A 25,960-nucleotide genomic window follows, 5' to 3' on the forward strand; every position below is an offset into this window, starting at 1 on the left:
AAATAAGCCGGTAAATTTCGGTACCACCAAAAGATTCTGCACTGGTACTTACCAGGAAGAGAGGAAAACGGCTGTCTGCTGTAAAGGGCCCATTCAGAACCAGTCACGATTGCACTATGGGTCAGAATTCGCAAGCAATACGCACGTCAACTTCCAAAACATGAAGGTTGCTAAGGGGATTGGTGCATTTGATTTAATGAACTGGGGCATTTTACACGAGTGGTATAAAAACATTAAAATACGCCGCTCGCCTTGAGATAAAAAGAACAATAAATCTATCATCATCTACAGAGCTTCATATAAAAACCGTGAAAACACAATGGAACAGTTTTTAATTCAAACGAAATCAAAAGTTGACAATGCAGAAGACAATTAACTCCTTGCTCAAAAGAAAAATACGGGAAAACGGAGATGAAAAATTTAAAATCAGAACGCAACCTGCAGAAGATTTGGAGCAAGCTGAAGCCGAGGGTGAGCTGAGCGGCCAGTCAGGACTCTCCATTTGAGTACACTACCACATAATATGCTATTCAGAATACACTACCATATGTGGGAGGCTACTACCTATCATGTGACCAGAAAAACCCATACTGACTTTGAGAGTTTGATTGAACTTCAGCAAGCTAATAACGATGATTCATACGGCAAGATTTCAAAACTACTTTCACCCCTATTTATAACAAATGTACTTCTTGTCAAAACAACTAAAACCGCCTGTGCAGTCAGCGTTTTGAAACCTGAGTCTTTGATATTTGTCACGTGACTCACCAAGTGTAGTGATGCATCTTGGTGCAACAGTTCATCTTTGGTAACTCCGGAAGACTCGCTAGCCGATGATGTGCTAAATCAAGTGAGTTTACTGCTTTAAATTTCCCATATGAGCCTTTTCTAAAGGTACGTTTAAGTTAACTGTCTCTTATATTTGTGACACTATTCGCTATAGTTGCCTCATGGAAATATAATATGATTATTTTACATTGGAAGTTGTTACCTGGTAAAACTTGTTCGGAAAAAGGTTTGTGAAGCTAACGGGGGGAAAGCTGGCGGTAGTGAGCGACGGTTAGATAAATATAACTTGATTTGTGCATGTTTAATTAATTTACTCTGGGTTTAGCTTGATAACCTGGCAATTTCCCTTTTTTATTTCGCACTAGTAGCCAGTTTGCTACTAGTTGACAACACACAGTTGGTTATTTGTTTTTAGCTTCGAGTAACGACTCGTCCAGTCATGGGATTTCACACCAAATATAACCCGAACTTCTTGTGATGTAAACAGTTTTCGCTGTAGTTGCAGAGTCCTGGGCTTATTTATCAATCCTAGGGCAAAGGGTCTTTAGAAATGGCTGCAGAGATGATTAGGAAGCACTCGGGTCTGAATGTTTGTCGGTTCATTGGCCTAACAAGCAGGCTGTTATACTGCTACAACTCTACTAAAACCTGATGTCATAGAGTAACCATTCTTATTTAAAAAATGATTCAGCACAATAGCATGCTTCCCGTGAGTGATTTTTAAATCACAAGCTGTCTGTCATGAACACTGAAGCGCATAAATAAATTGGTTTAATCGCAATGCAAGCTCACCTAAAACAGTTTAGGTGAACTTGACCAAAGACCAAAGTAATGTTTAATGGTCCAGTAAATATTTTATGTTAAGTAGACCATGTTTAACTCAACCAAAAAACAATGATCAAAATGAAACTATTTCCTTGCAAATTGAATGATGGCGTAGATGTTTTTAATAGCAGTTGTGTCTATGTTTCAGGTTAAATTTACCATAAGCATCAAATAAGCCAAAGAAGAGGAAGTCTGGTAATATGTAAACAGAGGACACATTTGTGGGAAGCATGATCAGGTGGATGGCAAAAGGACAATGAAAGCAATTAACTTCATAAGCCAAAGTAATTGGTCCCATCTTTTAATATCACTTCTCCTGGTTGTCTGAAAAAAAGCATAATATCTAGAAGGCTTCTTCACTTGGTAATTTATTTACCACTTATACTTGGAAGTCATCAATTAGGCTCAAAATTATTGAACATTTTGAAGTCCTGCCAGACTAAGATTTAAAATGATTTTTCAGTTTTACCAAATACTTTCCTCTGACTGCAATTAAAATCATGGTTTAGGACAGAACCAGCCATAGTCCTGACTTAAATTTCACAACCTGTGGAACTACAGGTTAATGTAGTTCCAAGCTCAATGTGCAAAACCATTAATTGTCAGAAATGCAAGTGGGGATTTACAAACATTTGAATGACAGTAAACACTTTTTATTGATTATTGGAAACAGCAAAAATAATTTTAGACAAAACTTGCGGAAACTCATGGAGTGTAAATCTAGGCTGAGAGTCGGCTGCGTTCATCAAAACCATTTATTTAATTTATATTCACCTCCTTTTACGACTACCAGGGCGTGGACACATAACTACATTGTTTCCAAGCCTCACAACATGTTTCTTAAAGCACCCAGCTGTGGACTTGTTAGTCCAGCTCTGGGTATCTTCTTTACTGCCTTTGTTTAGCTTCCCTCGCGGCTACGGACAGTAATGTTTAATCCTTCACTCATGCTTGCCAGTATGATTCACATCCAACACATCAGTAAAAAAAAAAAAGCATTATGAAGAGGAAAAAAACATATACAAGTTGCTCTGGACTCTATAGGTGTTTCACACCAGCCTTGTTTAGTCCGTTTTAATGGAATTCTAGTTTGCCTCGGTCAGTGTTTCCCAACCCTGGTCCTCAAGGCACACTGCCCTGCATGTTTTAGGTATTTCCTTGCTTCAGTCCAGCTGATTTCAATCAATGACTGATTAACAGGCGTTTGCTGTACTGCAGTCAGTTGAATTAGGCACATTAAAGCAGGGAAACCTCTAAAACAGTGGTCCTCAAAGTCGGTCCTCAAGGGCCGGCATCCTGCATGTTTTAGGTCTCTCTCTGGTTTAGCGCACCTGGATCAAATGATGGCTCGTTTGAAGGCCTAAGAAGAACATTGACATGCTGAAAAGATTACTACCACCAGGGAGAGAACTAAAACATGCAGGATGCCGGCCCTCGAGGACCGACTTTGGGGACCACTGCTCTAAAACATATAGGACAGTGTTGGAAAACACTGGCCTAGAAAGTTTATTTGTTTGGGGAGGTGTGAATGCACAATCGAACTCTGGTACGTACAAAAAAGTGAACTCTGGTCTGACTAAAAGACTAGATCTTGCTTTGATGGAAATTAACTCAGATGCCGTTCAAATACATATAAAAATGTCAGAGACAGTTCCAACAGCAGGAAGTGGACTATAGTGCAGGGCGTTCTGGATAAATGCAACCAAAATGAACGCATGGATCTAGCGCTGGTGGGGGAAGTGGGTTGTGGTCTTTACCTAAAGATGCAAACAAAATCCTACAACACCTAAAGTCAGACGGCATTCAATTTGTTTATATTTCGTGAATAAGGAAGTTGTGCTCAGTGTCTTCTTCAGAGGTTTTTGTGTCATTTCCTTCAGTGATTCCTGGTGCAGCCTCACCACAGGCGAGCGAGTGAACAGGTTGCTCAAAAGGGTTTGGTTCGTTTCATAGTGTGAAAGCGAACTGCAGCTGCTTAAAACGTAACAATTGTTGTACTTTTGGTTCCCAAATCGAGTCTACCGGACTATCAGTTGTGGAAACACCTGAAGTCACAGGACCAACCAAACTGAGAAAAAAAGTGTGACTTATAGTCTGGAAAATACGGTACTTTGATGTGACTATTTTTATTTTTTTCCATTATTTTTGCAGAGGAGAAATATCACTTCGGTAAAAGAGATGCAGGACGAGGGCAGCCTCCCTGGCATTGCCTCTCTGAACGCCTCCTACTCCACGTCGCTGACCCTCCCTTCCCCGTACCTCCTGCTTCCACCTGTGGCGCGCAAAGCTGTCTCTGACGTCCGGCGCACCTTCTGTCTCTTTGTGACCTTTGACCTCCTCTTCATCACACTTCTGTGGATTATAGAGCTAAACGTAAATGCGTGTTCATTCATAGGCATGTTTTAAGATGCAAAACTCTCTCAGTTCAATTGTTCAGTAACCGCTTGGACTCCTCCCTTGCTGTCCTTCAGGTGACCGGTCCGATTTTGGATAATCTAGCAGATCAGGTCATCAGATATAAATTCAAGACTTCCTTCTTTGACATAGTCGTAAGTGCCCAATCCTTATTGCTTTGGTGTGACTCTAAAGTTTGTGATCTTGACTCTTTTTGGGGAGCTTGGATGTATATTTCCTCCAGTTGAAAGCGTTTGCAAAGTTTAGCACTTGGTGACATCATTTGCTTCCCCTCCTCTTCTTCTTCTTCACGTCAGCTCCTTGCCGTGTTTCGTTTCCTCTGTCTACAAATTGGCTATGCAGCGTTTCTGTTGAAACACTGGTGGGTTGTCGCGGTAAGTCAGCTCAGACACAGCAAAGCACAAAGTTATTCAAATTCAAGTGAAAGTCTCCCAACTCATCTGCTGGACATGAATAAGAGCTCAGTTATTTCCTGCAGATTTCAACTCTGGTGACCAGCGTCTTCCTCGTGGTGAAGGTCATTGTGTCTGAAGTGAGTCCCTTCCTGTTGCTGCACGTTCACAGTTCGGTTTGAGCAGCGCACGCTCATCAGCTGAAACCTCTTCAGCTTTTTCACTTCTGCTTTTTGAAATTCCCAGCTTACGTTCGCATAGGCTTCATCAAGCAAACATCCTTATCTACTCCATCTATGTAAAGCACCAAGCCCTTTTCCCAAATAGATATAGCATAATAAACCTCTTATCTTGAGCTGTAAGGACTTGCCTACATATGCATAACAAAAGTGAAACTATACCCTTCTTTCTTTCTTCTTTCTCATTGTGCTCAGCAGCTCTTGTCCAAAAACGCCTTTGGTTATGTTTTACCCATCACCTCGTTTGTGGTGGCGTGGTTGGAAACCTGGTTCCTTGACTTCAAGGTTCTCACTCAGGAAGCCGAAAATGACCGAGGTGAGAGAAAAGTGACGAGTGCAAACACACCTCAACAGAAATTTAGGTCCTCCTTAACTGATTTCCTCCCTTGACTTCAGCTTACCTAGCAGCAGCGAACGCTGACAGAGCTCCTATGCTCTACCCCCGCCCTGTTTCTGACGGACAGTTCTACTCTCCACCTGAATCCGTTGCAGGTGATGGTCTTATAATATTCGGCATTCATCTTCTGTGTATTCTTGTTTCTTTCCTAATTTCTGCAAGCAGTCATTTTTTTTACTGATCTTTTTGTCTGAAGATTCAGACGAGTTTCTGGATGAGGATGGTCTCAGGAGCAGACCAGCCACCTTCAAGGTACCTGCATCAGCGCCTGCTGACTGTTTTTAATTTAATGATCCTCCTCCTCCCGTTAATTTCTCCATGTCTGGATCTCGCTGCAGGAGAAGGAGTACATCAAGCAGGGTCAAGAGGCCATGTCTGTGCTGGATAGTATCCTCGCCCAGGAGGAGAACTGGAAGCTTGAGAAAACCAGCGTAAGGACTTCTCTCCGGTTCTTCCCTCAAGCTGTTATCTCTGGGAATAAATTCAATATTTTATGAACGTACTGGTCAATTAATCCAAATAAAACATACATTTTAAAAAAATGCTTTTTTTAATTTATGATTAAAAAAAGAGAATCAAAATCATTTATGAGAGATTTTCATTCACCTCTTTGTTAGTGGTATCGGGTAACGTAGTAAAGCTTGATGGAGCCAGTTTAGTAGCTTTTCAAACCGAAAGAGAAACCCACTTCCTGTCTTGCAGCATTTTCTTGTAGTGATGAGTTGACATTATTTAAAGCTCAGATTTATTTCCCCATTCTGAATTTCAAATGTTCTTCATAGTCTCTTAAATATGGAAAAAGTGTGAAATTGAATTGAAAAGTTTGTATTGAAAAGTGATTTTTTTTTTTACATTCTCTAAAAGGTCAAATTTTAATTTATTCAAACAATTTTTTTTTAATTATCTTTAATTAGATTACTTTCCTTTGGTTTGTCACAGCAAAACTTAACTTCATGTTAACCGTTTCACAATTTTGTCCTTTTTCTCGTTTAACAAGCAAGCTGCAATCTTTTATATTTTGACTTGAGTAAATCTTAAGTTTTTATTTAATGTATATATTTATGTATCTTTGTCTCATAGATTTTGAAATAGAACTAGTCTAACTTTTTCCAGATACTCCAAAAGTAGAGCAATGACTCTTTGCCACTCTGCCAAATCATAAACCAATGTAAGTGGGGTGTTATTTTAAAATCCATGCCGAGGTAAAAAAAAAAAAAAAAAAGATAGAGCGAGGTTGATGTTTTGTACTCGTATGAGAAGAATGTCACCAAAAAAAAAACAGATAAAATACGGAATTGTTTGGATTCAAGTAAAACCTTCTGATGCTGACAGGATTTTGTGTTTTGACAGGACACTGGAGACAGCGTCTACAGTCTGGAGACTATCAGCTACGGAAAGATTTTTATTCTGAAGGTACTGCAAACATGAAACATTGTGCTTCATTGTCATGCAAAAAAAACAACCACCAATCACATCTAACCTTGTTTTGTGTTTTTGCGCTTGAAAGGAGCTATGCAAGTTCAGACTTTTTGTCCCCGACTATTTTTTATATTGCTGAATCACTATTTACAAATCATTCAAGCATAAACATCTTATCAGATTATATTATTTCTCCCAAACCCATTTGGAAGAAATTGTGATTTCTACAGCGATATCTTAAAGCTAATTCCAGATAAGTGACTTTTGTTCAGATGAGTTAACAGTAGATCAGACATCTTACTATTGCTGCCTTTTGTCAATTCACCAAAAATCCAATAAAATGGAATTAAAAAGATTTATTATAGTATAATTAGAAGGGACTCCTTACTTAATGCATCTACATCAGATATGACATGAACTAAAATGGCTATAGATCGTTTGCGGTAGTAGTTGGAATGAGGTAAGGGAACCTTTAGTATCCTGAGCTGTTTCACTTCTGCTTCTACATCAAAATGTAAAGTATTGTCTTTGTTATGTTTTGAAAGATTTCCTTCTAATTTACACGTCCTTCATAAAACGAACAGGCCGGTTGTGATTTATTTTTGTTTCATATTTGAAGAGTTTATTTTTGGGATCTAAAATACGGTGAGATCTTAAATTCAAAGGTGAGAGGGGTCGGTGGAGATTTCCCTCGCTTATTGGGAAAGATTATAAATCGGGCTGTAACAGTTAATCGAATTATTCGAGTTCCTTGATTACTAAAATCCCTCGACGCTTTGTTAAAGTATATTTTAATATTTAATCCACCGAGTTCCAACCTGATGAGCGTTTTTGTTCCCCAGTGCTCTTACTTCCCTCAATGAGCTGCTGGTGAATGCTAAGTGCTATTAGCATAACATTGGGTTACCAAATGTTCCCCTCCTCCGTTAACCTCCTTGTTCACGCTTTTTTTTTTTTTTTTTTTTTTTTTTTTATGACCCAGCATTAAGTCCGCTTTGGTCATAGAATCATCTCCTGAAGCATGGCGTAGTTTGGTCCTCTTTTTGGTTTTTCTCTGCATTTTTTTCATCTTCTACTTTATTCCTCAGAGTTTGTGTCTTATGTCATTTGCTCAGGCCTTCATGCAGTGTCCCGCGGAGTGCGTCTATCAGGAGACGATAATGCAACCAGAGAAAGTAGTTGAGTGGACCAAAACAGTTACTTCCTGCCAGGTGATTTACCTCTTTGTCAGCTCAAACATTTTCCATTGGGACGCTTTGCAAAACCAAAACTTAATACTGTGCTGTACTTTTGGCCTCAGATCCTCCAGAGAGTTGACGACAACACTTTGGTGACACATGACGTTGCTGCTAGCGTAGGGGGAGGCATCGTGGCTTCCAGGTACATCAGCACAGCAAAGAGCTGGCTTCCTTAGATCTCTTACTTTTTTCCTTCTGAAAGGATTTATTTGTTACTTTGTTTCAGATTTCTTGTCTGAAACAAAGTAAGGTGATTTTATTCATTTCTGTTGTTTTCTTTTTTATTCCCTTTAAGGGACTATGTCAATGTTAGACGGATCGAACGCAGACAGAACTCTTACTTGAGTGCTGGCGTATCAACCAACCACGATGCCAGGCCGCCGAGTGACCGCTATGTCAGGTCAGTTCATGCCTTCATCTGGACTTCTGTCATCACTGAAGTAAACCAGAACTTGTTTTCAGTAATTGTTTTAAAGAGATCCAGGACTAGTGGAACATGTTGACCTAAATACGATGCTATTTTCCTATAAACTAAAACATTGCTGTTTGTCAAAACTCATAATTACTTCAGAAATATACATCTTTTGTTATATTTTTCACCCATGGAGGTCGCCATTTTGTCACTGATGGGTTGATGACGTCATTAGGAACATTCTGTACTGGAATCTACAGAGTAAACACAGGAAGGCTAACTTTACCTGAATTGTTGTTTATTGCATTGTGTTTGACTGGTGTAATTTTAGATAATTACACCAGCCTGTTGGGTGTAATTTAAAAAGAAAAAAAATAATAAAGTCTGGCAAGTCTGGATAATTTCTCCTATGGTCAGCTCTGTCCTCTACCTCCGTTTGGTCCTCCTCCTCCTTGTCTCTTGTGATTTCTACGTTCCGATCGATTTCAGTGCGATTCAAATTAAAAAGGCTTAATAACGTTACTTATCACCGTTTTGGCCGGAGGAGCCAGGCAGTTGGACCAATATGACGTCATTTACCCAGAATGCATTGCAGCGTAAACAACATGGCGACATTTGTGACAATATTTTATTAAAATTTACAGAAATTAAATGACCTGCAGTATTATTACTGTATTGTTTTTACATCCAAGATAAATATTTTCCAAATAAGGTCTATTTTTATAAAAAGAAAAATATATCCCTTTAAAGGGTAGGATTATACAAGTGTTCACTTCCTCCTACTCCTTTTCAAACAAAAAAGTAGTGGTAAACAAATAATCTTGTTCTTGGTTATATATACACATGTTTTCTCTGACCTACTAATAAAAACTTGTTTGAAATAAATAAATCAAAATCAATTTGTAACTTTTTTTTTTACTTCCTGGTTGCTTTTTATTGGTTGTTGTAGGGGAGAAAATCACCCAGGAGGATTTGTGGTTCTGAAATCCAGCAATAACCCGGCCGTCTGCACATTTATCTGGATCCTCAACACAGATTTTAAGGTGGGGAATATGAACACAGAAATCTTTGTCTTTTTTTTTTTTTTTTTTTTTGCATTTAAAAAATAGGGTTGCAGTCCTTCAGTAAAACCAGCTGCCTCTTCTTCATCACTTGATCTTGCTTCTTCCTCCAAAGCTGCAGACTTATCGCTCAAATCTTTGCTGGAACTGCTCATAACTTCCACTGTTTGCATACTTAATTGTTTACGCTTTGATTTACCCTCATTACGTTTGAGCCAGTTACTACCGATTAAAAATGCAGCACTCACAATGCCGTGGAATTTATAGTAGTCTGTGAAAAATACTTATTAAAGTCTTTTGTGTACACAAAATGAAAGCGCAGTAGTCAATCTTTTTAAATCAGTTGGTTGTAAGAGGTCTTATTGCGTCAGTGGCACTTTAAGGACTTCCTCATAAAGCCTGAAGAATTATTGCTCATTTTAAGGTTTATAAGGAAGTTTGGCAACATGTAGGTAAATTTCAAGGCAGAGATCTTTGACAGAACAGTCTATGTAAATATGTTCAGTCAAACGGCTAACCTTCAGTTGTTCCTTTTTCAGGGCCATCTGCCCCGCTATCTCATCCACCAGGCCCTACCTTCCGGCATGTTTGAGTTTGTGGGCCAGTTACGGGAGCGCATCGCTGAACGTAATCCCTGCCTTCGCCAACAGCTTCATCCAACTGCTGGACCCCTGTTATAAACCTGAGGAGTGGCAGCGTCGTCCTGTGGAGCTCCTGAGCTGAAGGGATGCGCAGCCAGCTGCCATAACTGAACTGACTTTACCTCTAAGCATAGGAGGCCATATTTCAGATCAAACAGAGTAATTTGATCAGAACAAATGATTATCCTCAAACTATTTTTTGACTGTTACTCTGACTCCCACTAGGACATGGGATTTGTTCTGAGTTGAGGTGCGGCTTTCATGAGGAGAGGATCTGTGAGAACTGTTGTCACAGAACAGAAGCGGCTCAAAACCTATTGTTGTTTATTGTTTATTAATTTGCTGCGTTTCTTTCTTTTTTTCTGTACCTTCTTTATATCTTCCTGCCTACATGTAACAGCCATATTCTTATTATTTAAAAAAAAAATTACTGTGATAGATGGAAGAGGATGCACTACTTCCTGCTCACCGCTAGAGGGCGACATGACTGATGTAGATTGGGAAAAGGTTCAGGCTTTTCTGCAGTACAACAGTAAAATCTGTTGTTCCAGGGTCTTTAACCAGTTTTCTGTGATTTCCACAGTGATATCTTAAAGCTAATTTCAGATCAAAGCGACGATTGTTCAGGCGATCTAAAAGTAGATCAGACATCTTACTACTGCTGTCTTTTGTGCCAATCACCTCATGTGGCCTTGTTGGGGGCAGAATAATGAGCTGGAGTAATTACATGATTTACAAGTAAATTAAAGTTACAATTTACTTCGTCATGCATGTGAGAAATGGATGAAGCTTTTAATTTCTTTACATAATGAAGCAAAACTCGGCTTGTAATGATGGAAAAACTTCTCCTTCAGCTTAGTGTTATTAGTCTGCATACTGGTGGTACCATGCTCCTCAAAAATCATCGTGGTTCAAAGGTAATTGTCCTGAAATGTGGGTAAAAAGCTGTGTTTTTTAAGTTTGTTTTTTTTACAGAAACTTCAGTTATTTTTCCTAAAGGAACAAATTTGTGGATTTGACTTTGAGGAATTTTGCTTTTGGAAGCTGCAGTTAATATAGGTGGAAAAAAAGAGCTGTGCAAGACGTCTGAAATAATTGGATAATATAATTACCCAGATGTATTTGTTCTGACTTTTAAAGCTTCCAACAGAAGGAATTTCAAGTGACGAAAAAAATGTAAACAATTGTGCCTTCATTGCAGTAATATGATATACTGGGCTCATTGCTTTTTGTTCGTTCAAACCTGTGTATTTTCTGCTCCAATGACGGTCTGTTGATGCACGAGAAGCCTGCTCGGAGCGCTTATGTTTACTTATTTCAATATTAGTTTGCAGATCACTTTGTAATTCATTTTAATATCAAACATGTTAATTCAAAGCCATCACTACTGACCAATTGTTTTTACTGAATCTTAAGTGTCTTATGTGTAATAAAACATCTACACCTATCTTGAAATTTCTCTTTTTTTTTCACAAATACATTGAGACCTTCTACTTTTAGCACAAATGTTTGATAAATTTCGGATCATAAACAGCTTTCATAAAGTGTTGTTTTTCCAGTTACGGACGATTTTTCACTAATTTCTTCGCCAACAAAGCTCTTGGTTGTGAGATTTATTTATTTTTTTGTCATTTTCCACGCTTAACTCTATTGCTTTGCAGAGGTTTGATGGTGATAAAGTTAGTGAATTCTGTTTAAATAACAGAAAATATTTAAAGGGCTTTGAGTTTTTGCACTTCTGGTTCCACCACAGCATTTTTTTATTGTTATTTCACCACTTTGACTTTCTTTTCTCTTGGTATCTTTCAGAATGTTATGGGTTTTTTTTTTTCAGGTTTGAAACCTGTTTTTTTTCAGTGTTTGAATCATCAGCGTGTTGAAAATTTTCTAGTAATGTCCAGTTCTATCAAACGTATCCCTCTAACCGCAATACAGGGACATTTGGAAGAGAAACTGGCCCGCAGCATCACATATTAGGTTTAGAGTGGGAATCATGTGCTCTTCCAGTTTGTTTCACACCAGGCATACCGTTATACCAAAATATGTTGGCATTATCTGAGCTTCCAGATAACTTTGTGCATTGCTCTGCCCATTTCCACAAAGCTCCTCCTTAAAGCTGTGCTCCTTCAAAATAGTGGGACCAGCAATTAGCAAACACCTGGTGGATCCGCACATCTGCTGAGCTTATCATGAAAGCTACATCTCAGTCCAATACTCAGAAAAAGCGTTGTAAACGGGATAATAGAGGAACATTTTTGTGATGCCGTGCTGAAGGTGAAGTGTAAAGAGTAGGAGCTTTTTAACCTTCCCGCTGTCTTAGTGCGATGCTCAGGAAGAGAACAGCAGATGTCACGGTCGGACAACAGGGAAGTGATGGGGGGTGTCCATCAGCCTGTCAGTTCCCGAAACCACAAAAACAAAGATTTGTAAAAGATCACGCAAGGTTCCCTGGTTGTCGTCATAGGACTGCGGGAGGATTAAATTGACGACAACCAAATTTCAAAGTGTCAAATTGTGAAGTCAAGTATTTATTAGGTTGTGTTTGATATGTACAGCACTTTTATAACAACCGAAGGTAACATACAGTACCTGCTTGACTGTCATATAAAACAGCACTATGTGCCTGGAAAATAACTAATAAATAAAAATATCTCCAAGCTCAGTGATAATACTGGCTCTTTAATTGTAAAATGAAAGAGTGATCTTTGATTGATCAACTGAAAATTGACGCTCATACTAAAACAAAATCATTTATTTCCATGTTATTGGTCTATTATTGGTCTTTGAAATATAGAAATTGTATTATGTTTGATCTAAATATAGAATCACTTCATATCAATGGACTTGGTCTTATTGAGAAGTACAGTATTTATCTGCTCTGCATGCTGATGGTGTTTACATATTGAAACAATGACACCTGGCGACTGAGTCCTCATGCATTACAGCTTTGTGGTTACATTTCAACCACAAACCAACAGTAGCAAATGAGGCTGGGTTTCAGGAGTTAATTCCACATGTTACGATTTCAGGTTGGATCTCAATATTCACTGTACCTTTGCTGAAATCGGGTTAAAAGTCAAAGAAGAAATGAAAACAGTTATCAAATTTTGCTGCCCTTTTGAATAATTATTTACAGTCCATTGAACTGTGAGTAATAAAATTAAACCTTGAATCTATACCACTGTGGTAGATTTCACAAAGTATGTACAATTAGTCCTACCGCTGTAGAAAAGAGATGTGTTGTCCTCGGGGGCAAGAACAGAATTCATAGGACAGGACACGAAGCAGCTCACATGATAGTGCTGTGACTGTCTTCTGAGGTTATGGGTGTGTGAATGTTTTTTTTTTCCCTTATCGATGAGAGCCAAAGCCCCTTTAGTGCTCTTATTGTCCTCTATGCGAGTCTGATAAGAAACACCAGTCGTCGGGATGCCATCTCCCTGAGTTTTCCCAGACAAATATCTTGAGTCACTGTGGAGCCGAGGCGAGATCTTGGAAAATGGGAGGCTGACAATCAGGTAGAGATAGAATTTAAGTTATTATTTTCATTGTCTTTGAATTTACTGCCTGTTTTACATCTTAAAAATTAGTCATATTTGCAAGATTCACTAACGTGGACAATATAAATGTTGCAGCTGCCTGTTTTTCTGTTACCCAATGTTTTCGTTTTGTTTCCTAAAATATTGAGTCATTTTTGGAAGAATAAAAAGAAACAAAAACATTTCTTCAGAGCATCCACCGGGGATTCGGAGCTGCAGAAGTGCCACTAGTTGTTTTGAAGGAGCGAAGAAGGTGCAGCGTCTTTTAACCAAGGTCAAACAAGCCCTCCATCTGGACTTTGTGGCATTGTGCAGCCCTGCAACCGATTCACCCTTGTTCCTTTCAGATGGGTTCGGCTTTCAAGAGGTTCTGCATGCAGTTCTGCTGCTGCTGCTGTGCCGAAGACGAGGACGAAGAGGAGGAAAAGCAACCTCTCGTAACGTAAGACAGCGATTTAAAAAGAGAGAAATCATTTTCCGCTCCTGCAGATCTTAAAACTGTTTGATTGATGCTGAAAGGAACCGTGGAATCTTTCTTACTGCCAGTGAATGAGTTTTGCTCTGTCTCAACAACACAGTCCAGATCCACTGGATTATTTTACTCGTGAAGTCCAGAAGAGACGAGACGAGGAGACCAACCTGTGGAGTGAACCCGGAGACCCCAGCCACTCGGAGAGAGCTGATGACCGGACGCTTTACACCCTGCTTCAGGCCAGGAATAAAACCCGCATTGGATCCACGGTATGTAGAGGAATCGAAAAAGGAACAAAAAAAAAACACTAACAAATAAAAACAACTGATGTATTATTGTGTTTTAATGCATGTTTTTATGTGTTAAATAAATGTAGTGCTGTAAAAGCTTTTGCCAGCCTACAGATATCTTCTGTTTTTGTCACACTTAAATGCTTCAAACACATTTTAATCTTAGAGAAAGCCTGAGTAGATAAAAATAGTTTTCAAATTATGTTTTCCTTTGTTAATGTGAAACAATTTATACAAACTACCTAAGTCTATGTGAAAAGATGATTTCCCTCCTTTTTAAGCCATGAATTACCTGTAAGTCACCGTCCACACCCAGAATCAATACATTTCTTAAACAGAACCTGTCAAACAACATGAAGTAGGCTTAATTATATAGTTTTTATAAAAAACATTTATATATTTTACATGTTAAAATAATCACTATGTCCTGACAGTTTAATATCAGAAAGATAATCTGTGAAAAACATTTAACTCCCGAGGCTCCTCCCGGTGGTCCTATTGCCATCTGCAGAAATACACTGCACCTAGTCAGGAACAACCAATCAGGTGCAGGGGGAAGGCCTCAGCAATCTCAGTCAGGCTCATGTTGTTCAAGCTCAAGATTTAATGCACTAATGATGGAGCTCTGTAGTAGAAACCTCTGAAGATGAAAGTCTGACTCTCATCTCTGTTTGTGCAACAGGACAAAGAAACAGCAGACCAGCAAATTCAGGGCTAAACAAAAGAAAGCAAAGGTTACAGAGTGTAGCGTAATTGAATCTGCGTTGTGTCTTGTGGGAATAACAGCCAAACAACAGCTGATCTTGAAGGCACCTTTAATATCCCTGCATTAAACAGCAGAAAAAGAAAAGTCAAAAACAGGCTCTTTCTCTGCACGGTGCTTCACAGCGCCTTCTCCCACACGGGATTCGAACAGAAAGAGCGCGCGTCGCACGTGTGCAACTTAATGAATAACAAAGCCCAAAGATGAGCATAATAATTTTAAACAGTACATGAATAACAAAAAAATAAAAATTAGACAAAATATTCAAACCAAAAGCAATGAAACATCACATACCTGCATTAAACAGCAGAAAAAGAAAAGTCAAAAACAGGCTCTTTCTCTGCACGGTGCTTCACAGCGCCTGTTTAACAAAGTTTGAATGCCGAAAAGCACATTATTTTACAAAAACATAATACTTATATTTAAAATACACTTATTATCCCCAGAAAACAAAACTACATACCTTCTCCCACACGGGATTCGAACAGAAAGAGCGCGACGGAGATCGTGGGAAAACCTTTCATGAACTATAGTGGTATGCCCCGTTAATTGTTCTTCCCAAACCCCAAACTGACACTCAAAACAACAATACATGAACTTAATATGTTTAACAGTAGAGATAACAATTTACCTTTTCCTTTATAAAACGCCAAATTTAAATAAAAATAATAATTTTTGAAACAGGAAGTTACCCGCTGTTTACAATGGATCTGCCGTCTTTTCAAAATAAAAGCTGGTACTATTCAGATGAGTTCCTACTGGAATAGCGTTGCACTTGGCAATCTAGTGTAATAACATCACACTGCTACATTCACCCCCACTGTTTTACACTAGATTGCGGGCATCTTACCCAAATAACAAAAGAAAACAACAAGCGTACAAAGATAATCTTACAATTTTTTTTTTTTTTTTTTTTTTAAATCTGACCATGACAATACACGTAACCCAGGTATACCCTCCATACAAAACCAAAATGGTCGACCAGCAAAAAGCTATTCGATAAAGAATTAGGAGAGATGAGGGGTAGCTAAGTCCCCACCTCACCATAGAAGACATGCCACTTACACATCTATCATAGAGTACACCCAAAATCACCCCAATGTGTCCAGTGCAATGGACAACCTAAATAAAATCATGACCAGACCCATTATAATAAATCCCAATAAAAGAAAGAAGAAAAACAATAAATAACACAAAATAAATGGCCCTATGACAAAATCTTAACTCTTTGTGTGGACATTGTTTGAATCAACCTGTTAACAGGTTTGATAAGTCTTCCCAGTCTCGTCCGTATCCCGTCCCCTGGAACAACCGAAAGAGTCCTTGAAGGTACAACAGTAGCGACTGAGTCACATCCAGACACATGTGAGCCACTAACGGCCTTCGTTGAACCTATGGTGTCACTTGAGGGTAAACCTGCGCTGACAGAGTTTGAAAGCTGGTCACCATTGTGATCCTCTGAGTGTGAGCTCTCTGATCTATGATCTGCTCCATCCAAGATGCTCTGATGGTCCCCACAGGCAGACATGATCCCTGTACCCTGAACACTACCATCATTCACTCCAATAGCTTCAGAGTCACTAGCTACTGTAGCTTCACCTGTGGTCATCACCACACTGGACCCTGGAAGGGAGGAAACCCAGTGAGCTGTTCGAGCATCACTGTCACGCTCACCTGGACCCGCATCATCTGACGACCCACTTTCTGAAACTGTGTTTGAAAAAGAACCCTGAGACACCGAGTCATCCCATGATGGCAAAGGCAAAAAGTTTACAGGCATGATCAGATTCCTATGAACTGTCCTAACCCGTCCTGTGACAGGATGACGGATAACATAAGTGTTCAGTTCACTGTTCTTATGAACCACAATGTAAACCGTGTCCTTCCAACGGTCAGCCAATTTCCGTTTCCCCCGCTCCCCCTTGTTAGCCATCAAAACTCTGTCTCCCTTCTCCAAAGAGTGTCCCTTAACCTTTCGGTTATACACCTCAGCTTGTCTCAACTGTTGCTTCTCGGCGTGCTGCTGAGCCAAAGTCATTGCTTCTCTGAGGTCCGTGCCCAATGACTGAACATACTTGTCCATGTCAGCAGTCTCGCCATCTAAGAGAACACTTCCAAACATCACATCAACAGGTAACCTAGGAGTTCGCCCGAACATTAAAAAGAAAGGCGGAAAACCTGTTGTTTCGTGTACCGTGCAATTATAGGCAAATGTCAGTGTGTTCAGCATCTGGGGCCATTTTTCCTTTGCCCGAGGAGACAATGCACGGATCATGCTACCCAGAGTGCGGTTCAGACGTTCAGCCTGGCCATTTCCCGCAGGATGGTATGGGGTTGTATGGCTCTTACGAACACCGGCCATCTGGAGTAGCTCGGCAATGAGAGAACTTTCGAAATTAGCCCCTCTGTCAGAGTGAATACAAGCTGGAAACCCGTATATGGAAAAAAAATTATTCCATAACACACGAGCCACTGATTTGGCAGACTGATTTGGACATGGGTAAGCACATGCAAGCCTGGTAAAATGGTCTGTCACCACTAGAACGTCGATGGACTTGTTATTGACATCCTCTGCGGACCAGAAGTCAATACAAACTAATTCCAGTGGTGCTGATGTGACAACAGAAACAAGTGGAGCCCTGGCCTCAGGTTCAGGTGCTTTGCTCAAGATGCATCTCTTGCAATGGCTCACATATTCTTTGACATCATGTTCTATCGAGTCCCAGTAAAAGCGCTGTCTCGCAAGCCAGAGTGTGCGCTGCTGACCTTGATGGCCTGCACGATCATGCACCCCTTTCAACACCTGATCTCTCAAAGCAACTGGTACCACATATTGGAACACTTTCTTCTTGCTCACCACATGTTTAGAAACACGGTACAACACACCCAGCCGAGTCGTGAGTTTACCCCACTGTCGCAATGTACGGTTTGTCTCCCGCGATTCGTGAATGCGCTCACGTCGGGATGGTCGACTTCCCCTGTTCACATAAAAAGAAACCCGGCTGATCACAGGATCCTGGCACTGCTTATCATACAACTCCTCATGAGTAAGGACAGGCAGTGGGCTCTGCCCCACTGGCAAAAGTTCCTCCAGCTGTTGTGTGTAGCAGGTTGCCCTCATTTTTGCACCTTCACTCCAACAATGGTGAGACTTAAATAAGGCTGACACCTCATCATGAGAAACTCTTCCAGCATTGTCCTTAATGTCCCCACTGCCTGTGACAGAGCCCTGGATTGGAGAGGTAAGTTTAAGCTTCCCATCCACAGACTCTTCCTGAGAAAGGCGAAACATGTTCTGAACATCCTCCACCAACAAACCTCTGGCCTCTTCCAGCAAAGTGTCATATGGAGTCCTCGTCAAACGGTGCATCATCTTGTGCCTAGCAAATGGTTCCCTGCTCAATGCATCTGCCACAATGTTTCGTGGCCCTGGAATATACTGAATGTCAAAATCAAAGGGGGCCAGCTTGGCCACCCACCTCTGTTCGCAAGCATCCAGTTTCGGCTTGGTAAGAATGTACTTCAGAGGGTTGTTGTCAGTCCAAACAGTAAATTTGTGTCCACGCAGCCAATGACTAAACTTATCATGAATAGCCCATTTCATGGCGAGAAACTCAAGCCTATGAGCTGGGTATTTGGACTGTGCATGATTCAAGGACTTACTAGCAAAGGCAATGGGCCTCGCAATGTTGTGGCCATCTTGTACCTGTGACAGCACAGCTCCTAATCCGGAAGATGACGCATCAACCGAGAGCAGGAAAGGCCTTGTAAAGTCAGGGTGAGCAAGAAGAACCTGCTCCGTCAACAAAGCTTTCAAAGTCCTAAATGCTTCGCTACACTCCGGGGTCCAGTCAGCCGCAACAAGCTTACGTGACAGGGCTGGTTTCTTTCGGCCCTTTCCCCTCCGTGGCTTGGCAGTCCCTGTAGTCAGTTGGAATAATGGCTTGGCAATCACAGAGCAGTTCTCAATGTAGTGCTGATAATACACCACCATGCCAAGAAAAGAGCGAATCTTCTTAGAAGATGGCGTGGTACCGTCAAGTTCCATAAGATCTGCTTCTGACACACTTTTGATTGCCTGCACTTTATCAGGATCTGTTGCAATGCCGTCTCTCGTAACAATGTGACCCAAGAACTTGACCGACTTTCTCAAAAACTGACACTTGGACGGAGACAGCTTTAAGTTATGTTCTTTTAACTGCTGGAACACCATCTCAAGCCTCTGCAGGCTTTCCTCCTCAGACTTCCCGAAAACCAACAGATCGTCCAAGTAACAAAGAAGGCTTAAAAAGTTCTGGTCACCAAAGATCGTGAGCATCATTCGCATGAAAGTAGCTGGGCTGTTACACAGACCCTGTGGCATGCGATTATACTCATGTAATCCGAGAGGAGAGGAGAAAGCAGTGTATTTCTTATCATCTTCATGAAGTGGGACATTGTAATATCCCGAAGTCAAGTCCATTGAGCTAAAGAATGCGTTACCTCCCAAAGCTGCAAGAATGTCAGCTTGATGTGGTAACGGGTGCGCATCTTTGACTGTACGGGCGTTCAACCACCTGAAGTCCGTACACAACCTCAAGTCACCATTTTTCTTCCAGCAAAGAACAAGTGGAGAAGCATACTCACTGCTCGACTTTCTGATGATTTCACGTTCTTCCATGTCATCCAAAGTTTCTCTCAACTTTTGGTAGTGAGCAGGAGAAAGCCTACGATAAGGCAGACGAAAAGGGCGTTCATCAGTAAGTCTGATGCGATGACAGAATTCGGCAGCCTTGCCGCAGTCCAAGTGATGTCTTGAGAACACATCTTCATACTTTACAACCAAATCAGTCAGCTTCTCTCTCCAATGTTCGGAAACTTCACAGTCACCGACAGACAGATCATGTAGCCCCAAATCCGCTAATATGCCAGGTCCACCTGTTGTCTTAACACTGCAACACGACTCAGCTGTAAGGCTGCCATGAGAGCTGTTCACTCTACCCACATTCTGATGTACCCTCACCTCCATCCCACCATCAAAATCCTCCAAGGCAATGCATGGATACACATCAGCCACCTTAGAGTTCCTTCTCAACACAACCGGCGACATAGTAGGATTGATGATCTTCACAGGAAGCCACCCTCCTCCCCAAAGTGGAGTAACTACTCTGCCAACCATCACACTACGGTGTACGCAGCGTGAAGTGCTTGGTTCAACTACAACAGTACTCCCCACAGAGAGTTCAGTCTTAGGTGGGAGGCGGCCCCACACCACATGCTCACTCATAGGCTCAAGAGTCACGGCCTTCTTCAGTTTGACAGTCCCAACTTTCTCTGGGATTTCCTCCCCCCTCCACCTTTCAAGATTGGCCAAAAATCTGACAAACTGACTATTTGCATCCAAACAGGTAGAGTCAGGTCTACTCAGTATTCGCCAATAGGCCTCATCAGACTTAAACTGTTTGATGAGCGGTTTCATCACATTGGTGCCAACAATGAGCTCATCATTCTGACCTTCAACCACCAAGACTGGGACAACATAGTCAAACCCAAACAGCTTAAGTTTCAGTTCACAGATGCCCACCGGTACAGTCTGTTTCCCCCCACACCCAACAAGAACAATGTTAGTGGGAGGGATTACATCTCCCACCATCACTCCTGCCTCACATAGCTGAGGGATCATGTCTGCACGTATAGATGTAGCCATAGACCCACTATCTAACATCCCCCGCAGCTCAATCTTGTTCCCAACTAGTACCGTAGTGAAAAACAGGCCGTCACTGATAGGCAGTTTTGCCACATTCTGGAAAATGACAGTTTTATCAGTAGATACTGTGTTGCAAGCCATCGTGTACACAGTCTGAATGTCATCGTCAACATTGGGGGAAACACTACAGAGGCCCACACCATCCCCCACTAAATGAGGGCCATCTAGTTTTCCTGAGGCAGATCAGCCCGTCCCTGACCAATCGGGTGCATTTGAGGTTTCTGAGTTTGAGTACAGTGAACACTGATGTGCTCCGGAGAGAAGCATCGGAAGCATAATCTGTGCATCCTACAGTGTGACCTAGTGTCATGTTGCAGGTTACCACAAACCTGACATTCCCGTGAACGTCTAGAGATCTGCTTATTAGACCGGTTGTTTACAGTTTGAGTGTTACTGATCAGCGCTGTCTCCAGCAGACTCAAGACCCTGTCCATTGCATTGTTTTCAATGACTGTTTTGGAGCACTCTGGCTCTGGAACACATCTAGAAGCGGGCAACACAGTTTGTTCATTGCCAACCACCCCCTCGTGTGAAAGCTCGGTAACCGCCACTTTCTGTTTTCCGCGGCTCCGAACAACCACATGGTCTCTTAAATACTCATCCAAGTGGTCTTGCACTTCACTAGCTGTCCAGTCGCGAGAAGGCTTGGTTTTAAAAACCAGCGCCAATTCTCTGTCAGGACAATGACGAATAAACATGAGTACCAGATGTGAACTCAGGTCAGTCATTGATTCCCCCTTACTAGCCAAGCACCGTTCAGCAACCTCTGCAGCTTTGTTAAGCCGTATCCAGTAATCAAGAGGTCCCTCATTTGTGTATGGTGTGGTAGCGTAGAAATCAGCGAGAGGCAGATCTGAATGAACGGTGTCCCCAAAATGTTGCCTGAGAATAGTAAAGATAACAGAAACATCTGTAGCCTTTGCATTACTACGCATCCAAACTTTAGTGACATCTCTTGCCCTCCCCATCAATCTGTTCATAACCACTTCTACCTGTTCAGCATTAGTGGAAGGTTTCTGTCGAAGGTAGGCCTGCATGAGATCTTCCCACTCAAAAACAGAGCATTTATCAGATTTGTCACCCCTGAAGTAGGGTGGAACATCAACATCAGAGCGTAACACAAGATTAAGTTTTGATGCATCAATAACAGTAGTACAACCTTGAAATGACTGTGAAGTGTTCTCGTTGTGATCTGGAGTTGAGTCAGGTTGAGGCTCCAGAGTAGAGTTCTGCATCAACGACATCTTGATGGACTCACCTATTTCTGACCCAATGGACCTGATTAGATCAGTTAATTGGGTGGAGGCAGTTTCTCCAGCAGGTGAAAACACAGAAGATGAGAGAGTCACTGGGCTCAAGCCTGGAGTGAAACTTAAAGGTTGACTAGTCAGTTCATCAACCCTCTTTGTCCTCCCAGACCCAGAAAATTTCGAACCCAAAACCCCTGGACTTTCTGGAGTAGACTGCATAGCAGCTGCTAACTGCAAAACCCCTCTCCCTCTACCCACGGACAATTCCCCATATCTAGGAGTTGACATTTTAGTCACATTCTGACCCTCCATGGATAGACCTCAATGTTGCCCTTTATGGGAAAAAGACATGAACATGTCCAGAACTAAAAAAAAACAAAAAAAAACGAGAAAATCCCAACCAACAGTGTCCAAGGAACTCCGCAGTCTTCCCCCAGGAGCAGATGGAACCAGAACACGTCGTCCTGCAACACCGGTGGTCCGCTTCAGCTGACCAGACGACGGGTCACGGCACCAGTTTTGTAGCGTAATTGAATCTGCGTTGTGTCTTGTGGGAATAACAGCCAAACAACAGCTGATCTTGAAGGCACCTTTAATATCCCTGCATTAAACAGCAGAAAAAGAAAAGTCAAAAACAGGCTCTTTCTCTGCACGGTGCTTCACAGCGCCTTCTCCCACACGGGATTCGAACAGAAAGAGCGCGCGTCGCACGTGTGCAACTTAATGAATAACAAAGCCCAAAGATGAGCATAATAATTTTAAACAGTACATGAATAACAAAAAAATAAAAATTAGACAAAATATTCAAACCAAAAGCAATGAAACATCACATACCTGCATTAAACAGCAGAAAAAGAAAAGTCAAAAACAGGCTCTTTCTCTGCACGGTGCTTCACAGCGCCTGTTTAACAAAGTTTGAATGCCGAAAAGCACATTATTTTACAAAAACATAATACTTATATTTAAAATACACTTATTATCCCCAGAAAACAAAACTACATACCTTCTCCCACACGGGATTCGAACAGAAAGAGCGCGACGGAGATCGTGGGAAAACCTTTCATGAACTATAGTGGTATGCCCCGTTAATTGTTCTTCCCAAACCCCAAACTGACACTCAAAACAACAATACATGAACTTAATATGTTTAACAGTAGAGATAACAATTTACCTTTTCCTTTATAAAACGCCAAATTTAAATAAAAATAATAATTTTTGAAACAGGAAGTTACCCGCTGTTTACAATGGATCTGCCGTCTTTTCAAAATAAAAGCTGGTACTATTCAGATGAGTTCCTACTGGAATAGCGTTGCACTTGGCAATCTAGTGTAATAACATCACACTGCTACAAGAGCAGCCCACTTCTTTAATCATGTATAAAACTCATCACTAGTTATTGAAAATGTTTTATGTCACAAATTGAAAATTGCTATTTGTAATTACTTGGATTGTCTTTGATATAATTTTTTTTTGTGAAAAACTTAAATATGTAAGTGTGACAGAAGAGCAAAAAGCATACATCTTTAAAGTGGTTGTAACATTTTTATATTTCTTTCAAAAATATTTCCTTTTTCACCCTGTCTTGCAGGGCTATCGTCGACTGAGTGTGGACATCGAAGCCATGAGAGACACACGCAGAGAAGTCAGAGACAAATGGAAAACTATCCTAGAGAACCTGGGTAAAACTAAATGATACACATATGAGGAACGCCATTAGCAGAACACAGCTGCCTTTGTTGAGGTTGTTTATCTTTTTGTTCCAGGTTTTATGGCTGAGGCAGACTCACTGCTGACAGTATCTGCTGGTGCCTCAGCTGACCGCATGCGTAACGCCCCGGCAGCACGTGCCATGCTGCACACGTTGCACACGGAGACCTCCATCTTCAGCTCCAAGGAGGCCCCACCAGAAAGATATCTGTTCATCATTGTGAGAGAAGGCCCCAAAAAAAACAACTTTGCACTTCTGCAGCAAAACCAAGGGGTCCAAACTGTTAATTTCTGCTCATCTTTGACGAACAAAAATTAAGTCTTGCAAGCTAAAATAATTTTATTTTCAAAACAATCGAGTTTTTAAAATAAAAACAAAGGATGGGTGAGAATTATTTCTAGATTGGCTAATTCGTATCAGCCAATTTAGCATCTCATTTTAGCTGGTTAGCTTTAGCATCTCGAAATATTGTTGTACCTTCGTAATAGAGCTTGAATCCAAAAATCACCTTATTGTTGTGAGTAGGGACTATTTTATACATTTCAAAACTTTTGCTACTTTTAACTTTGTGCTTATTAAACAGAAGCTGATTATATATATATATATATATATATATATATATATATATATATATATATATATATATATATATATATATATATATATATATATGATAAAGCACGTCTGGTCATACTAATTGTGTAAAATGCAAAAAGAAATAATGTGGTTGACCTGAATGTTATTTTATTAATTTCTACATTTTTCTATTGGGAGTTGGAATTACAATATCAATCAGGAAGATCATTAGTACAAAGTTTTTAAGACTGGAAATAGTTTAAGATGGTAGTGGTTCGCTTTGGTCTTGGCCTCTCGTTACCTTCAGCCGGAGTTATCAACTTCCTGTTAGACATTACCTTCTTATAAACATTTAACAGAAATTCTCTTCTGGATTTTTGAGCTGTTTCTTTAAAATTAAAAACATAGCAAATTATATTATACTTGTTGTAAGTGGTAGCTTATAGCAGTAAATAGTTCACCTTGCTCTGTCTTCACCTCTGCAGGATCGCCTCCTTTACCTCGACATCGGTGAAGATTTCTTGGCCAAGGCGAGGCGGTTTTACCCTCCGAAAGATGACTCTGACGAGGAGATGCCGGGCCTGGCCATAAACCTGCCGCTGCTGCTGGCCAGAGTCGAGGCCATGAACGGACGTGGCAATGAAGACGACGACGAAGAGGACGACAGTGAAAAAGATGATTAAAAACTGATCCAATGAGGTCTGCTGGCTTGCAGTGATGACAGACAGCAGCCAGGGGGCAGTAGACATCAATCTTGATTACCTTCAGGCGGCTGAAGCCTCGATATCAGTTTTTGCTGCTGCAGGCTGAATATCTTCTTCTTCTGCCCTAACTTCAAGGGTTAAATCATTTCTGTTTTCTTTCTTCCAAATGACTGTTTAAATGTTTTGAAATTTAAACAGTCGACAAAATCCTTAAGTTTCACTTTAATAGCGCTTATTTAGCCGAGCTGCATGACGGGGCAGCGTCACTTTCTTCCTGAAAAATTACCGATGCACAACGAAGGCAAAGATGTGATGATAGAAAAGTGGAGGAGATAATGGGAGAAAAAAATGTGAAAGACATGGCGCCAATAAGAAAGATTGATTACAGAATTCCAGAAACGTTAAATATAATTTGCTGTGAGAGTGTTTTTCTCCCTTCCGCGGAGTTTAAAGCGTGTTCATTGTTCACTTGCTGAGAACCTTCAGGGTAGCAATGATTTTTTTCAGCACAGCCCCTTTATCTTTTGTCCTGTGATTATCAGCACTTCCAGTCAATCACATGATTCGTGCAAACACTGGATAAACAGTCTAGCTATCTAATGTCACAGATTTTAAATAAATAATTAACATGGATTATTTCTGTTTATTTGATCAGCACTTGTTTGAAGTCTGCATTTGGTTTCAGATTAAATTGGAAAAAGAAGATGAAAATTGCGTTATCAGTACTGTATGTTGAACGGTTTGAAGCGATTATGTGTGCGACTGAGACGGCCTTCAGGTGATGTGTGTGGGAGGGTATTTTTCCTTCCAAAAAGCTATGGAAAATGTGAAAAACATCTAAGCACATGTGTAAGTCCTTGTGTTTGTTCATGATTGAATAAAAGTTTCTGCCTAAAGCCTCTTGTTTGTGCAGAATCACATGTTAGTGTGTTGGCCTAACTTTAGACTTTAGTCTAAAATGATGAACATTTTTGCCTTGAACGGCATGACAATACCGCCATTCACACGCCTGGAACATTTTCACATTTTACCACTTTTGAACCACAAGCATCAACAAGTTTTATTAAGATTTTATGCCATAGAC

At 40.7% G+C, this 25,960-nt stretch overlaps 2 protein-coding genes and 1 long non-coding RNA gene across 8 annotated transcripts; 2 read left to right on the top strand and 1 right to left on the bottom strand.

Moving 5' to 3' along the window:
* Positions 1–608: 608 nt before the first annotated feature.
* Positions 609–11,275, top strand: stard3 (StAR related lipid transfer domain containing 3). 6 transcript variants are annotated; one of them, XM_015003452.2, is made up of 15 exons: positions 609–894; positions 3,766–3,987; positions 4,086–4,163; positions 4,326–4,403; positions 4,508–4,561; positions 4,856–4,976; positions 5,057–5,152; positions 5,254–5,309; positions 5,396–5,488; positions 6,408–6,470; positions 7,592–7,687; positions 7,777–7,856; positions 8,010–8,114; positions 9,076–9,169; positions 9,727–11,275. In XM_015003452.2, the coding sequence occupies exons 2-15, from the start codon at positions 3,793–3,795 to the stop codon at positions 9,865–9,867; spliced, it is 1,350 nt and encodes a 449-aa protein (XP_014858938.2). In that variant the 5' UTR covers positions 609–894; positions 3,766–3,792; the 3' UTR covers positions 9,868–11,275. The 6 variants fall into 6 exon arrangements, with proteins under 6 accessions (XP_014858938.2, XP_014858937.2, XP_087863815.1 ...); XM_015003451.2 differs by having other exon boundaries at positions 610–850; XM_015003448.2 differs by lacking the exon at positions 609–894 and adding an exon at positions 2,961–3,160.
* A 2,297-nt stretch (positions 11,276–13,572) lies between these two features.
* LOC106927710 (melanoregulin) lies at positions 13,573–25,772 on the top strand. The gene is made up of 5 exons (XM_088007933.1): positions 13,573–13,809; positions 13,946–14,108; positions 23,477–23,567; positions 23,652–23,815; positions 24,658–25,772. The coding sequence occupies exons 1-5, from the start codon at positions 13,715–13,717 to the stop codon at positions 24,853–24,855; spliced, it is 711 nt and encodes a 236-aa protein (XP_087864059.1). The 5' UTR covers positions 13,573–13,714; the 3' UTR covers positions 24,856–25,772.
* Positions 14,928–23,243, bottom strand: LOC106931447 (uncharacterized). Its single transcript, XR_015763905.1, has 2 exons — positions 15,356–23,243; positions 14,928–15,253 (listed from the first exon to the last, which is right to left on the bottom strand). It is a non-coding gene; the product is annotated as an uncharacterized LOC106931447 (long non-coding RNA).
* Positions 25,773–25,960: the final 188 nt, after the last annotated feature.

Source organism: Poecilia mexicana, unplaced genomic scaffold (assembly GCF_051168715.1).
Source record: "Poecilia mexicana isolate PSO_F unplaced genomic scaffold, ASM5116871v1 scaffold_8, whole genome shotgun sequence".
NCBI classification, from domain to species: Eukaryota; Metazoa; Chordata; class Actinopteri; order Cyprinodontiformes; family Poeciliidae; genus Poecilia; species Poecilia mexicana.

Coding starts and splice junctions, on each gene's coding strand:
- LOC106927710 (XM_088007933.1), top strand. CDS start 13,715: ATGGGTTCGGCTTTCAAGAGGTTCTGCATGCAGTTCTGCTGCTGCTGC. Junction 14,109..23,476: donor AAACCCGCATTGGATCCACG/GTATGTAGAGGA, acceptor CCTGTCTTGCAG/GGCTATCGTCGACTGAGTGT. Junction 23,568..23,651: donor AACTATCCTAGAGAACCTGG/GTAAAACTAAAT, acceptor TTTTTGTTCCAG/GTTTTATGGCTGAGGCAGAC.
- stard3 (XM_015003448.2), top strand. Junction 3,988..4,085: donor TGTGGATTATAGAGCTAAAC/GTAAATGCGTGT, acceptor GCTGTCCTTCAG/GTGACCGGTCCGATTTTGGA. Junction 7,688..7,776: donor AAACAGTTACTTCCTGCCAG/GTGATTTACCTC, acceptor TTTTGGCCTCAG/ATCCTCCAGAGAGTTGACGA.